At 40.9% G+C, this 15,552-nt stretch overlaps 1 protein-coding gene across 1 annotated transcript in view; it reads right to left on the bottom strand.

The window, feature by feature from the left end:
• Positions 1-321: 321 nt before the first annotated feature.
• Positions 322-15,552, bottom strand: part of POLR1A (RNA polymerase I subunit A) — a 29,347-nt gene continuing 14,116 nt past the window's right edge. The window contains exons 20-34 of the mRNA XM_063401430.1: positions 15,312-15,464; positions 15,037-15,119; positions 14,124-14,289; positions 13,417-13,638; positions 12,140-12,354; positions 11,345-11,512; positions 10,570-10,705; positions 9,680-9,837; positions 9,129-9,243; positions 8,394-8,510; positions 7,407-7,688; positions 5,967-6,167; positions 5,119-5,236; positions 3,763-3,927; positions 322-1,296 (exon numbers count right to left, since the gene is read on the bottom strand). Coding sequence (XP_063257500.1) covers positions 1,196-1,296; positions 3,763-3,927; positions 5,119-5,236; positions 5,967-6,167; positions 7,407-7,688; positions 8,394-8,510; positions 9,129-9,243; positions 9,680-9,837; positions 10,570-10,705; positions 11,345-11,512; positions 12,140-12,354; positions 13,417-13,638; positions 14,124-14,289; positions 15,037-15,119; positions 15,312-15,464 — 2,400 coding nt within the window. The 3' untranslated portion in view covers positions 322-1,195. The remainder of the gene's footprint in view (positions 1,297-3,762; positions 3,928-5,118; positions 5,237-5,966; positions 6,168-7,406; positions 7,689-8,393; positions 8,511-9,128; positions 9,244-9,679; positions 9,838-10,569; positions 10,706-11,344; positions 11,513-12,139; positions 12,355-13,416; positions 13,639-14,123; positions 14,290-15,036; positions 15,120-15,311; positions 15,465-15,552) is intronic.

Genomic DNA, 15,552 nt, shown 5'->3' with positions numbered 1-15,552 from the left:
ACATCTCCCACTATCTGATCTGATCCCCTTCAGTGCAGCCCCGCTGGAAGCGGCTCTTCTCTGCTCTCACTCCCACTGGTGCAGAGATCCCAGTGAGAATAATCAGCACTGAGTTCTGTTAGAAAACTTGCCTGGATGGCAGTGAGCAAATTCCAAAGAGCTTTAACTACTTGTGTGCACTACATCCTGATTAAAATAGAATATATAAATGAGTCTGAATTCTGAGGAGTGGAAACAACCCTGGGCCACATGATTTTAACAGCCATCAAGAGTCAAAAGTGAACTCCCCTTGGTAACACAACCGCATAATAGAGCATTCAGGACATTTCTTTGCAATTTCTTTTATTAAATATCCTCTTTGATACAGAATATTTAAGCAAAAAAAGATTACAATCTCTGTTTTGGTAATTCTTACAGGAGTCTTTTGCATAGTCACTCCTACAGCAGCTCACGTTGGCATTTAAGGAAGAAATCTTTAGCAAAAGTCAAGTCTCTCACTGTGTGAGATCTGTTCTACCCAAAGTTAAAAGAGCATTGGAAAATGCCTATAGAAACTTTGAAAACTCTGAATTCCACTCTTCAGCTAAAAGAAATTTAACAGCTGTGTCACAGACACATTTTTAATAAATGAAGCAGCAGAATAGGAAAATGCATCCTCTGAAGTTTATACAAGTTCATGTCAGTGCAGCCAAGTGCAGCAAAAGAAGAGCACAGATGCTCTAATGCAGTGCTGAGGTTCAGCACAGCAGTGCTCAGCTGCACCTGCCAGTTTGGAATGCTATTTCCAGTACTGGAAATTTGTCATAATGACCACATGGCAGCTGGCACTACCCACCCTGATGAGATTCTGCCCCACAGAAGTCAGACAGCATGAACAGATTCTGCTGTCACTTCTGCCTGCCAGAACTGCTGCACAGCCTGAGACCCAGACCGACTCCTGCATTTTATTCTTTTCTGTGTAAACAAATAACCTCATTTTTTACACTGATGAACAGTAAATAAGTGTTTCTTTGGATCAAAAGACAGCTCCTATACTCATTAAACACACAAGGCTCATTGGGTATCCAGATAAAGAAAGCCATTGACACAGAAAGACGTCTGGAGACACAGCACATGCCCTCCTTGTGTGGCTGTAGAGCAGATGCAGCTCTCATGATGAACATTTCAATCAGATCCTTAAGTTACCACCAAAACACTATGTCAGGGGCTGCTTGAGGTCAAACAAGCCAGTCCCTCCTTTGACAACTTTTCCAACCACCAGGCAGGCCGAAGGGGATCGCAGCTCATCGTGGGCACCTGCAACAGAATTCAAACAAAATCCGATCAGGAGGTTCCCAAAGGTTTCTCCAAGGTCAGTGCTGGAACAAAACCATTTTGGTTTATGTGCAAGAAGCCATCTGGTTCAGCATCCCCAGGTTCAGAAAGGTTCATACCTGCTGTTCACACCGAATTGGGATTTCTGGGAGTTAAAAGTCCAGAACTCTTCCTATCCCTCCTACAACAAATATTATCTCATCCCCATCTTTGGTTGAAGCAAATAATTAGGCCACACCTTACTAAAATCTCCTGATTCCATGGAAAGACTAAACAGTCTGAATTCTAAGAGAACACAGATTTGACCTTCCAGTGAGTGCATTCTGGTGATTAAATAGATCACTAAAAAATACATGTGAGGCAAAACCACAAAGATTCCCTTGTCATTGCTGCCTTTTTCCTTTGTAGTGTGAATCCCTTTGATGTGTATTTTAAATCCTTCTGGCTAGATACGAAGAGAACTTTCCACTGGAGAGGCATTCCATGCATTCCTCTGATTTTGTGGTTACTCACTGTAGTGAAATAGTGTCACAGGAATTTGGAAGCACTCCAGATGACATGTCTGGCTGGGTTTGTTTTGCTTCCACTGTTTTTGTAAGCACTCAGCCTGTTTTTCATTCATCCTAACTACAGCAAGCTGAAAATTTATCATTAGAGCAGTAGGAAATAGGAAACAAAACTGTTAAACTTCTGCAAAGTTTGGTTATCTTTATTCTACTGAGCAAAATGTCCTCAACTTTCCATCATGCAGAGGGTGGGGCAGGAGCATACACAGCTCTGTGAATGGCGTGTGCTCACTGCTCTGATCTCAGCCACAGCTGGATAATGAAATAGCTGCTCCTCAATGTGTGTCAGCTGAAGAAAAACAAGGCCCTTTGTCAGACCCTTAAATAGGACAGTCATGCTGCCCTGTTTGCTCATGTGATGTCAACAGAGAGTCATTCTCTGAGCAAACAGCCCAGGGCATCTCACTGCTGATGCAGTTTGCTCCCTGCTCAAGGAGCCCTGCTGAGCAGCCTGTGCCCACCTGAGCTGTGCACGTCCTCACAAACCTCCTCCTTCCCTTCCTACTGCTCAGGGCATCAGCCCCAGGCACCCTCGCAGTGCCTCCTCAACTGTACAGTCAAGTTATCAGTTATGTTAAAGTAAATTAGATCCAGGCTGCTGCAATCCCCATTATGGCTTTGATTTCCAGTGTGGTGAAATCATTAACTCCCTCTGCTTGTAATCAGTGCAGTTCCTGCCAAGCCACCCTGCCCTTCCGTCAGCGTGCACTGAATGTCTTTATTCATAATATTATCCATACATTACGTTTCACTGGGCAAAAACCTCCTCTGATTTCATTTCTAAGTCAGTACGTGATACAACATAAATCCAGAGGGTGAAACTGAGCGAGAAAAATCCTCTTCTCTTTAATTTCACCCTGGATTTACACTTTACCTTCACAATTTTCAGATTAATTAAAGTCAATCATAACCAATGCTATTAATTAAAACCCTTTCTTTCTTCGCAGAAAAGGTATAAACCAGAATTAGCAAGAATGAATTCACTGGTAGAAGTATCTCTGACACCTGTGCAAAACAGTTTAAGACAAGAGCTGGAGAGATCATGTGGAGAGCTCTCCCCATTTGTAACTGGAAGGACACAGCACAGCACCATCTGCAAAGCAAGCACCTGACTGGCAGCTGACAGAAACCAAGTCTATTTGCAAAAGGGAGATGTAATTAGTATCCAAAGGCTGAGATCATAGAAGCTTTCAATTAACAGACTTAAAGCATAAGGTGTTTTTGACAGAACAGCTTAAATGTAGATGGCCAGTGCTGCTCCAAATGTCCTAAATGATCCACACAGCCATGTGATCTCTACACCTTCCAGAGAGGCAACTAGAGGGCTGAAGGATACTCCTGGGAATCTCAAATGGCATCAGAAATCTACCATTAGACAAATGAGTCTGACCCTTTGTCTGTGTTTCAGGGAAAAAAAAGAAAAGTGCTAAATCAAAGTAACAGCCAGGAGGTGTGTTCTCAAAAGAAAATGCTGAATAGCAGGGCTGGAAAAGATATGAAGTTCTAACACAGGCAAAGAAACAAAGCAGAGAAAACATTTTTAATAGCAGAGATAGAAAAAGAGAGATTTAGTAGTCTGTTATAAAGCTTTGCTATAACAAATCTTAGCAACTTTAGGGTTTGTTGTAAAAACGCTGATCTAATTCTTACAGAAAGTAGTCACAGACCCCACAAATTACATGTGGGAGCTGGCTTTATTTAAGCTGACAGAATTTTACTAAAAACATCTGGAATATTTTCCTAGGCCAGGGCATAATTAAGATTCCTGCCTCTGGCATTTTTTCTAATGCAATTATGCATTACTCAGAATACTAGAAAATTACGACAAAAACCAAGCAGATGTGAAATACTGCAGCAAGAGATCTCAAACTAAACCATTTACCCATCATTGTTGCTTCCTTCAGGAACTTGTAGCTGGTTTCAAACGTCATCTGCTGCAGAGGGGAGGAGTTGGACTGAATTCCAATGCGATTCAGTGGTTTATAAATTCCTTCAAAGCACATGTAATCTGCCACAAGTGAAAGGTGTCGAGGGTCTACCACAATGCCTTAAAACACAAGAAAGACCAATCATCAGAGCATTCAAGGGTTGAGTCTCTGGGGCTTTTTAAACAAATCAGATTCAAACCAAACCCCTTGAACTCAACCAGCTTAGAGAACATCTCTATTAACATTCTTCTGGCAGTGTGTCTCTGGCTTAACTGCTCCCCTCAAATATCAGGCAGATATTTGAGGCAGACTTCACTCTAATACAAAACAGTATCTCTCCAAATTGAAATGAAAGGGATGGGAAACTGCAATGTCAAGAATGTTGTAAGGCAGCAGAGTTTCTCTGCATAAAATCAGCACATGTCTGCACCATCCTTATTTCCACAGGAGACCACACATCTTTCCATCTGGGAAGGACAGAGGTGGCCTGGATTAGCTGGGCCCCAGAGACAGAAAGGTTCTGATGTCCTCTGTGCATGACATCAAGCATTCACAGAAAACCCTGTTTTGGCTAAAAAAAACCCAATGCACTTATTCCTAAATAACACTTGTGGACTCAGTGTAATGGGGGTCATTAACAGCTCTGTCAACATTTACTGAGCAGTTCTTGCACAACTTGAAGGTCAGACCATCCTGGACTGCCAGCTGGCAAATCTGTTTGGTGTAACTGCTTGCTAAAATTCCCACTGTATTAATCCTCCCTATTTTCAATAGTTTATTTCATAGCAAGGTTCCACTCCAGTGAGTGAGTGCCTAAGAAGCCATGCAGCCTCCCCGGGCTGGGCTCTCTGAATCACCTACCTGAGAGAAGAACGTTCAGACAATGCAGTGCAGCTATTTTAGGAAAGATATAAAAACTCAGAGCCTAGATCCCATCATTAAAAAGGCAAAGTGAGGCAAGACTGATCCTATTCTCAGGGCCACTGTACAGTCTAACAGTTGGCTTGGCTCAGACATTAAAAATTATATTGGTCTGAAACTTGCAGCTTGCAAAAAATATATCAGAATGGAAGAACTCTGTTAAAGGGGAATAAACTCAACCTCACCTATTTTCTACTGATTAAAAGAAACCTAATAATTAACTAACAAGGTCTTCACCAAAGACTCTGAAATCATTAAAGCAATGAAAACCAGCAACCTAAAAACAGGCACATAAATGAAAAATAATGCAAAATCATAATTGAAAGCATGTGGCTGCATTTTCCTATCTTAATGGTATTAAAGACTATAAAAATACAAAGAAATCCTACCATATACAGCAAATACATCTTTTATTTCCTTTATAATCACCCTCAGGGCTGATTCAATTCCATAATTCTTAGCCATGGCATGGATATCATTGCAATAAAGTCTGTTCAGGTCCAAAATCTGAAAGCAGAAAAAGAGATACAAGTCAGGACAATAGCTGCTCTGTATTTCTAAATAACTTAAGCTAAGATAGATTTTTTTCTTCCGTTTTTCATGAGCTTAAGCAGCACAAAGAGTTACAGAACAAGTAGGCATCAGCTCAGTCACACAAAGACAAAAATTATTCTGAGGGTTTATATTAAGCAGCATTAAATACATGACTAGGAGCATTGGAGTTAAAATTCACCAGAGGAGAAAATTCACTAAAATCACAAAAAGCAAGCTATCAAAATAAACTAGCAAAGTCTTCCAAACAACACAATGCAACGCCCAGTGTGTCTCAGACAGCCAGAACTTTTAGCAAAAGAGAAGATGCAGCTTAAAACAATCCTGTATTTGGACAGCTATGGGCTAGATGGGATAACAGAACTATTCATCTCCAAGTACTGCAATTCATTGAGATGGAAGAAGTCCCTCAAGTAACATTTAGAGAGACATGAGAGAGAAGAATGGTGTGAAATCATCTGTCATTAGGCCCTGGCTGCTGCACAAGCACTGATTTGCAAGCTGCCCTTGAGAAAAGGCTCTGCTGAGCTCTGAACACATCTGAGGATAAAAAGAGGAGGAAGACAGTTCAAGAGCTGAAAAGGTCACACGTCAGCCCTGAGAAATTGAAATGACATCCATCATCCACCTTCCCCCCAGAACACAAAAGATCACTGAGGTTTGGGATTAGAAACAGATTACACACATCAGAGTATCTGAAGAGCTCTGGCAGGTTTATCCCTTCTGTCTGGAGGACGGATTCCTTCTCCCCCTCCTTGTTGGTGCTCTCGTTCAGCAGGCAGCGGGTGATGCCCTTCACCTCGTGGATCACCGTGCTGCGCGCCAGCGCCGCCAGCAGGGATGAGAGGTCAAAGTACACCTTGGTCAGTGGCAGTGCCAAGGAAACCTAAAGGGAAAAGAACCAGCACAGGGCAAGCAGCCTTGAACACCAGGCTCAGTAACCAGGCTCTTCTTTTCAGGTGTGAGAAACGCATATTATATGGCTCTACGCAGATATTTACTATATGTATTATGCTAGGTTGAAAAGTTATGCTGTATTAACTTTTGAATAGTATAGTGAATGTAGTTTTGTAATTAACATTAAGCTCTAGTAGTTGAAATAGAAGCTATGTGTGTGAGATATTCTTTTTATTAGCTCAGGAGAAGGAGAAGATAATCAGGGGGTTCTTCGCACAGAGATAACAATTATAGAAATCCCTAAATTTCCAGAGGAGAAGGATTTATGGCGTTCCTTATCTACAGAAATGAACCTCTTCAAGCCTGACTTAGACTCAGAGGCGCCTGAGGGATTAACAGAAAGTTTTTGATGAGTAACAGGCAAAATGCCTTGTTTTAAATAAAATATGCATAATCATGAGGTGACTCCTCTTAAGGGGTAAATTCTCTTTTAATGGGGTCCTTTTCCTGGCTCACTTTGGTTCAGGAAGAGGTACCCGGCCCGGGCTGTATCTCTTTGCTATTATTGTCTCATAAACTGTCCTACTCTAAATTGTTTAACTTTTATTACTGTATTTGTATTACTATTTTTTTATAACCATTTTTATTTTTATTAAATTTCCAAAAATCCCAAAAGCGAGTGACTGGTGTTTATTACACAGGCAAAAAGCAGACAAATGGAGTCACCTTCGTGGTGTGTTAAGGAATGTGAATGTCTGACTGGAATTAGAGATGAATCATGGTAATGATTCCTCCCCATCCCAGGATCATTCATTCACATTGCTTTCAAAGTCTCTGAATTTACAAGGACAGCTTTTTGGGATGGCATTTTTGTTTTTTGGAGTGGGACAGGTACATGCTTGTTGAGGTTTTTTTTTGTTTTTTAAGATGTTTACATTTTTTGCAACAGTCCATCCATCACTTTTATTCATGGGCTACACAGCAGACCATCATTATTAAAAGATTAAAACACGATAAACCTGTCAAAAAACTGTTTTTAGAAAAAGTTACATGAGCTGTTCTGAAAATGAAAAATTACTAAAACTTACTAAAAAATGCATTTGTAGTGCAACTTTCTGTATTCATATGGAATTGCTGAGACAAGAGAGCAGCACTGCCTGAAAAGGTCCATTTGTTACAGGAGCTCCATGCAACCACTGTGCAACCACCCACAGAGGCTCCACCTTACCTCACACCAAAGCTCATTTTCGGTGTCAAATGTGTAATCCTGAATGGATGGGTGGCTCTCCACGACAGCGCTCACTCGCACCTCTGCTGACTGAAGCAATCGATCTTTCCCTTTCTTACTCTGAGACACAAAGGAAAGACGCTGGGAATCTTCCCCCTCTGCACTGTTCTGATCCTCTTCAGCACCAGGAGTCCCTTCTTCTTTTTCAGATTCAGCCTCCTCATCTTCTGGATTCTCTTTAACGTTTTCTTCCCCGTTCTCTTCTTCGCTCTCATAATCAACCTGCAAGGAAATAACATTGTGTTTATGTGAGCCAGAACCTGTACAGTTTAATTCTGGAATGTTCTTCACTGCTGAGTTGCAAGGATCTTGTCCCTACGGCACAAAGAAAATGCAATTTTGTTGTAAAGAAAAGAATACAACAGATTCAGTTCAGTCTTTATTTCTTTATAATCTTACTGTTGTTTCTCAGCACAGAGATGCTACAGGATGTTTGGACTGTAGCAGAATTTAGTTTTCTCTCCCTGAGAAAGTCCAATTTCTTCCCATAATCCAATTCTGATGATGGGATTCCCTCAGGATTTTCATTTACCTCACCCTCTTGCTAAAATGACAGCACTCCCTCTTCTAAGATCTAATTATGATGTACTGAACACAGAGAAACATGCAGGGAGACTATTCTTTAAGAACCATGGAAAAAAATTAAAAACAATTAATGGCATGAAATTAGCAAAAGGTAAAGTTACGGTGAACTTCAGCACAGCCAGCCTGATGGCCAGACACATCCACCCAAATGCCTGAAGAACAGGGCTTCAGAAAAGCCCCAGATGAAAACTCTTCAGCCCAAAGCTGACACCTTCCCATCCCCTCTCAAGTGGGGTTTGGTTTCTTTCAGCATTTTGTTTCAGTGGAAGTTTTCCTTCCCAAGTCAAACACAGAAGAAATAGGGAATTGAAGAGCAGTGCTGAGCACCTATAAAGTCATTACCTCTTCTTCCTGGTTCTTCCTCCGTTTTGTTTCTGTAGCATCACCATCCCCTTCATCAGGTTCTGCATCAACAATGTTCTCTTCTTCCTCTGCTACAGCTTCCACACTATTCAGTGGCTAAAAATTCATGACAGACAGATAATCAGACTGACTGCTAGAAATATCAATAGCATCAAAAGGCTTCAGCCAAACATCTGGAATTTAACAACCTCTAAATGTTCCACCTTTATAGACAAATTAATTCCTATATGTCCCCTACTGTAAAGAAATGAACTCATACTGCTCCTGATAACTTTGACATTTAACAAGTTTAATGTCTACAAGATGGATAAGCTGTCATTCTATTTTGACAGTCCTTGATGGGAGAGGAGTGGCAGAAGGAACATGCAAAAGCATTTCAATGACAAAGGACCTTCCCCAAAGTTTTAAGAATCACTGCTCCAACAGGACACTGATCTGGGAGCAAGCAGAGTGATTTGCTTTTGTCTTAGAGAAGCTAAAATGAACAGGCATTTCTGGACTACAGTCTCAGGCAAATCAGGATTTAATCCACAAAAACTTTAATTCCCTTGTTAATTTTGTGAGAATGCAAAGACAGTTCCTGTATGAAGTATTTAAGCAGTAATTTAGTATTCACACATTTTGTGTGCACTGAAACGTGCTACACTTTCCAGTTCTGGTTCTCAACAACAGTGAAAGGAAGTGAGGTGTTTTTCAGGTGATGTTTTTCTGTACCTTGTCTTGGTCATCATCTAAATCCTTCCGAGTTGTCTTCCGAGTGCTGACTTCACTAAAAGATGCCATCTTTGTAGTCTTCCTTTTAATTGCCTCCAGAAGAACTTTAAAGAACCTGACAGAGGAAGCAACTCAGAATGTCAAAGCTCAGCTGTGCCACAGAAAATCTGAAGTTGTCAAAAAATTTTTTTTATTTTGGTTAACAAGCCAGTCAATTCCCAACAGGACATTATTCCCTGTTGGATGCAGAAGTACTTCTAGGATAAAGGAAATGAATTTTTCTCAGCTCTTTCTCATTCATTTAGAAATTAAAAGGTTGGTCTGAGCTCTGTCACTGTCACAGATGTAGCTGTGCCTATAAAGCATAAAATTATAGACTCATTTGGATATAAATGAGACACAAAATCTACACATCAAATTGACCTTCAGAAAGTTCATTACTGGACTTGAACTGTTGCTCTAAAAGCCACCCCAGCTATAATCAACCACATGCAAAGCCCATAAAAAGGCAAAAGAAGAGCAAATATTAAAGCATCTGAAAGCAAACTCACCTTGTTTCCATGAAGTGCAAGATCTGCCTGGGCTTCACACACTTCTCCTCTCGGTAATATTCATGGGGCAAGAAATGGAATTTGATTTTGTAGAGGCGATGCTTGTTCAGCTTGTTCTTCACATGCAGGGATTCCTCGATGTCCACTTTCTGCAAGACCTACAAAACATTCCCAAGTTGGAATGTTACTCCTTTGATGAGGACATTTCATTTATTTCCTGCAGTTCCAGTGCTTTCCATAGGAAACCAGAATTACAAGGCTAACTGGCAAATTTTTCTGGAAGCTTTGCTCCTGGGCAAAAGGACTGCACCCTACTGCACTTTTTGGCTTAAACTCTTCCCAACAATTAACTCAGACAATACTGGAAGAACAGCCTCACCTCCCACACAACTCCTTCACAAGAGACTACCCATCCTCAGGGGGCCAACAGCTTCCTTTCACTGCCCATGCTCATGGAGCAGGACAGCATTCCAGCACACAGCTAGGTCTTAACCTGATCTTTGCTGCTTTGGACTCACAAGAATAAAACAGAAGAGGGGAGGGCATGAAGGAGAGTATGGGGGTGCACTCCCAGGAAGAGAGGGAACACAGAACAACACATCACAGTGTACTGAATCTCCTCAGAGACACTTTTTCTTCTATTGAGCCATTTGTGTGAGATTAGGAAGGGGTGGGGGACAGATAGAAAGGTCTCTATCTGGGTTCTAACTGCATCAGTCACACCCAGATTAACTTGTCTCAAAGACAAAACAGAACCCCTCTAATTCTAGACTGATGAAAACGTGATTGAAAAAAAGGCCAAAGATCATGGCCCAGCAAACTAGTGATGAACTCAAAGAGAAGAGTTTGTTTTGCTGATTCCCAAAGGATGCACTGAAAAGGAGGCTCACCTCAGCTAAGCACACTCTTGTGAGCTGTTTCTTTAGCTGTTTCACCTTTTTGAGAGCTTTCTTGGTGTTGAGCACAGGAACACTCATCATCGGTGTTTTAATGTTTGAGCTGGCCACCATCAGTATTTCCCGCAACCTTTACACAAAGAATAATCATTCAAATCAAGCCATAAAAGCACTGTGTAAATCAAGTAATTATCTAGGTCATTTAATTAGGCAGAAGGCAGTAACTGGCAGTTCCACCAAAGCCATGTGCACCAAGAGCTGTGGTTGCACTGCACTACTCCTTTGTTTTGTTCTGATTCCCCACCAGGCACAGCACAACAGCAGCCCCACTGCCTCAACTGGATTATTCCCCCATTATGAGAAGAGAATAGATGATAATAAATTGTCCCAAGAACAGAAGGGCTAATGAGGTCTGTTTCCTACAGATGCATGATGGATGCTTCCTTGTATGTTCTTCCCCTCCCACCTAAGGCATCCCACACTCCCACATGAGGCCAGATCAGGACCCACATTATTCCAAATAAACTGATGATTTGCTTTATATCAGATTACAGTAAGGGGCCTTTACAGATATTTAGTATCTGGAAAACAAACTGAAATAACTGGAAAATTGTAAAACATTAAAATAGCTCTGAACAGGCAAAATTTACAAGTGCACTGAAGGACTGTTCACCCTCAATATTCACACATAAACCTGCTAGTGTACCTAGCACAGCTATATACCTAAGAGCCTAAAATAAAGGACCCATTGAGGACACAACTTTCTCACCTTGGAATACCCAATGTGACATTCATTTCACCTCTGCCAGCAAAGTGAAAGGTGTTCAGAGTCATCTGTGTTGAAGGTTCCCCAATACTCTGAGCAGCAAGAAGCCCCACAGCTTCTCCTGGGTCACACAGAGAACGCTGCCACTTCAAATACAACAGATCCTTTAGTCTGGAGACAGCAAATGAGAGGTTTAGCATACAAAACAAAACACTCAGAAAACAATGAATCATTGCCCAGCTCAGTAAAGTTATATCTTTGAGACAAATTCTCCTGGTAGCTTACAGATAAATACACTCCAGAAACTGTAAAATTGTTTATCCCTATCTGATCTGACAAACACAGCCCATTAACACAGAACCAGGGCCTTGGCCAAACTGTATTTTATTTCTGCTGCCAATTCCCAGAATGTCAAAAGAGAGTCCCTTTACTCCCACTTGTGCTTCCTAACTGCCTTGCTAACTCCAAGGTGCATCAAGAGCATACTTAGTTTTTCAAGATCACTTTAAAGTATTATTCTATATGTAGGGGAACAGCAATACATTGCTGTTGTTCCAGAGAGGCTTTGCTAAAGCCCTCAGGAGCTTGGAAAATTCAGGTTTGGAAGGAACAGAAAACCAGAGCCTCTCCATTGCACACTAGGCATGTTTGGCTTTCAAGAACCATTCTGAAACCCACTGCCTAATTTCACAAAGGCTGCAACAGAAACAAGGCTCAGTAAAGACTTTTCAGTTTCAGCAAACTTGCTCCAAAAAGCTGTTTTAGCTCAGTGCAAAGAAAACACTCAGAGGTTTTTACCTATCAGAAGAAAGTGCTGGGTGCATGTAACTCCGGCTGTTCTCAGATTCCCATTTGTTGATATAACCTTCAACTCCATTTTCAAATGTTTCTGAAACAGATGCAAAATAAGTATCTGGACGCCAAACCCCAAGGCTTGGGTCAGGACACTTGTTTGTCTTCTTGAGATACTTCCTTTGTTTCTTCTCATCAAGCTCATACCACATCTTCAGCAACTGAAAATAAGAGGAGGTTTTTAAGCTGGCTGGTTTATCAACAGTAAGACCACAAGCAGTCAAGCAGCACTTGGGTAAAAGATAACCTGTGCAGATTGTAAGGGTGTACACAACACAGCAAACAGCTCAGCTACAAATAGTGTTCTCCTTTTTCTAATATTTAACACTTTTGAAGCCAAATGATTTCAAGATTCTTTTCATGCCTAAAATTACCCCAACTTATGTATCCATGGAAACTACTTCAGAAATCAGTGAAATATGGCCTCAAAGTATGATTTTAATGGGGACACTTAAACCTTTGCTTGTAGCAGACTATCACCTCACCTGTCTGAAGCTGGCATTAAAAAGGAGCTTATTATCAAAAAGTGTCAAGAGCAACACAACTTCAGCATAGCTCAATAAATGAACCTCTGAAAAGGTTCATTTCTCTGTCAGGAAAAACAGCTTTTGCAGACAAGCTCACAGAGTCATGTCTCAACACCTTCAGCCTGGGGTGTCATGCTAACTGCTCAAGTTCCACTAAGATAAATTCCTTGTGACAACAAGGCTGTGAAGCAGGACCTGTCTGCATTTTGTCTCCATACACACCATCTTCACCAGAAGCCATGTCATAGAGACCAGTGCCATGATGGACAAGAGGCTTAAGCAAGAGCATTTTTTGGAAAAACTGGGCAGGGCTGGCTCAGCCCTCTGATCTTTGGTATTCAAACAGGCTCTCATCCAGCTAGCAGACAGCTGTCCATGCAGGGGAGATTTACTTTGTGTACATGAAAAAACCCCAGTAACCCACTGATAAACAGAAACAACCCCTCCCCACCATTCACAAACATGATTTGTTTTTTAACATATTTATCACCTCAGTTTCTAGCCCCTTCCTAAGCACTAGGGCCCACAATAATAAATCTCAGCTTATCACCCACATAGTTGACATGATTCCTTTAAAAGGCAACTTGGTTAGTCAGACTGTGAAACACTTTGGGATACACAAGGCAATTAAAAAAATATGCTGAATTCTGTAAATTCTTTTGAAGGGTTTGGTCAGTTCAACTGTTGCTGTGTTACCTGCAAAGTAGCAGGATCTCTTCCATTCTTCATTTCACCCCCTGGAAGCTGTGCTTTCAAACTTGCCAGTTTCTTTTGGGAAAACAACAGAAAGCCTCCTTCTCTTTGCACAGGGTTTTGGTGCCTGGCTCGCCACTTTTTGATGGCTTTGAACTGCTGGTTAGCTTGGTGAGACTCCATCCTTGCTAGAGCTTCATCCAGATGGTTTGTCTTCTGGATTACCTGTGAGAAAGTCATTTGTGTGATTATTCTTCTCTCTGTCCGCACTGTACCAGAAAAGGCAAAGCAAACTGAAAAGGTCATCTGCTGTCACTGCTGTAAAACAATATTCAAATTTGGTTTTCAACCCAATTGAGACCTAACTCCTTATAATTTCATGTTACTATCACCACTCTATAATAAGCAGTGGTGATAGTGGTAAAATGAAGTTAATCAAACTTGACAGACTGAAAAGTGAAGTCATCTTTGTTGAATTCAAATGCAGAGTTAGAACAGACAGTGCTTGGTGTTCTGCTGAAATTGAGACTGCTTAAATCATGCTGCAGACTTCAAATTGCTTCCATATTTTGAATACAACAGCAAATAATTGTACATCAGTCTGAAAGTAACTGAGGCAAACAAGTGTTGCCACTGGATCCCTGACAGATGTTACCCATGTGCTTCAGTCTCCCCTTCACCCCTCATAAATTAAGATTTAGGTGTTCTACCTCATAGTTTTCTGCAATGAAAGGAAACTGCTCAGGTTGTAAGAACTGAGTTTTAGGGATATCAAGCCCATCTTCTCCATACAGAAACTGCACCACGCTGCCATCACTGTCTCGTACAGTCAGGTCATACTGAACTACCAGTCCTTCCAAATGTTTTATGATACACCTATTCCAGAGGGAAAAAAAAAAAAAGAAAGAAGAAAAATGTGTTAAGAGGCTACAGAACAACAAGAATGATACAACTCTAACCCAAAATCCACTGTTTTCATCAATATCTTAAGTGTACTTAAGAGCTGATCAGGAATTCTGGAAGCCAAAATCCTATGGACATAACACTGATGTGAAATGTTTAATTTGCAAAGCTTTCAGCATGTTGCTCCCTCCAGCTCCATTGGACTGATCTGACTTAAAATGAAGCAGTAAATTACTCTCCATTTCTGCTGTCACACTTTAACAGTTTTCTGAAGGAAAGGGGCATCCCTCCTTTAGAACTCAGCACTACCCTCTGAAACAATTAAGAAGTTCCCTTTTCTTCTCTATGTACTGGAGGTGTTGCTTGAGTAAAGACAGGAACCACTCAGTGTGGCCAAGAAAAACTACATTTTCCTGGAACTTCCACACCTATCTATATTTGTACCAGAAAAAAGTATTTCTGCAAAAGGAGAAGCTTGCTGCTATTTTGTGCCAAAGGTAAATTTGAAATTATAATGTTCCAGTGGATCTAGATCTCTAGATAATTGTACTTGGAACAAACATCCAGCATTCAGCCTATTTTATAAAAATCAATTATAGTGAAGTTAATCTAAACAATACAGGCACTTACAATCTACAGAACTCTCTCAGGAAAAAGAGAAAAATCAACTAATCAACAACAGGACCTTTTAAATTTCCAATTCTCAACCAGGCCTCTTACCTTTGCAGGTACCCAGAACGGCTGGTTTTGACAGCTGTATCCACAAGACCTTCCCTGCCAGCCATGCAGTGAAAGAAGAATTCCTAAACACAAGCACAACACCATCAGCATTCTGCTAGTAAGTGCATCAACACTGGCAATTTATCTTCTTCCTCAAAAGCTTCATCTAAAACCAGGGTGAACAAAGTCCATTTATCTATAATTGCAGCTACTCTCTATTAAAATACCAAGACTTAAATAAATTTCAGTATCAACACAAGCAGTCTTAAACTTACAGAAGGTCTGATCCCAGTGAGAAATCTGCCAGTCACAAATCCTCCTGAGCTAGGGGAAAAATCATAAGGCTGGAAACATGGCAGTGATTTGCCAGATGCCATCAGTGGGGGTCTTCGGCCTTCCAGCTCAATCTGGCCCAACAAACAAGAAATCTAAATGCAGACAGAAAACAGGAAACATCACTTTTCCATCCAACTTTTTGTTCACATGAACTTATTTTCTTGAAAATAATTTTTCTTG

Source organism: Prinia subflava, chromosome 7 (genome assembly GCF_021018805.1).
Source record: "Prinia subflava isolate CZ2003 ecotype Zambia chromosome 7, Cam_Psub_1.2, whole genome shotgun sequence".
NCBI lineage: Eukaryota > Metazoa > Chordata > Aves > Passeriformes > Cisticolidae > Prinia > Prinia subflava.
The sequence above is the reverse complement of the archived record's forward strand: the minus strand, read 5'-3'. Positions and strand labels throughout refer to the sequence as shown.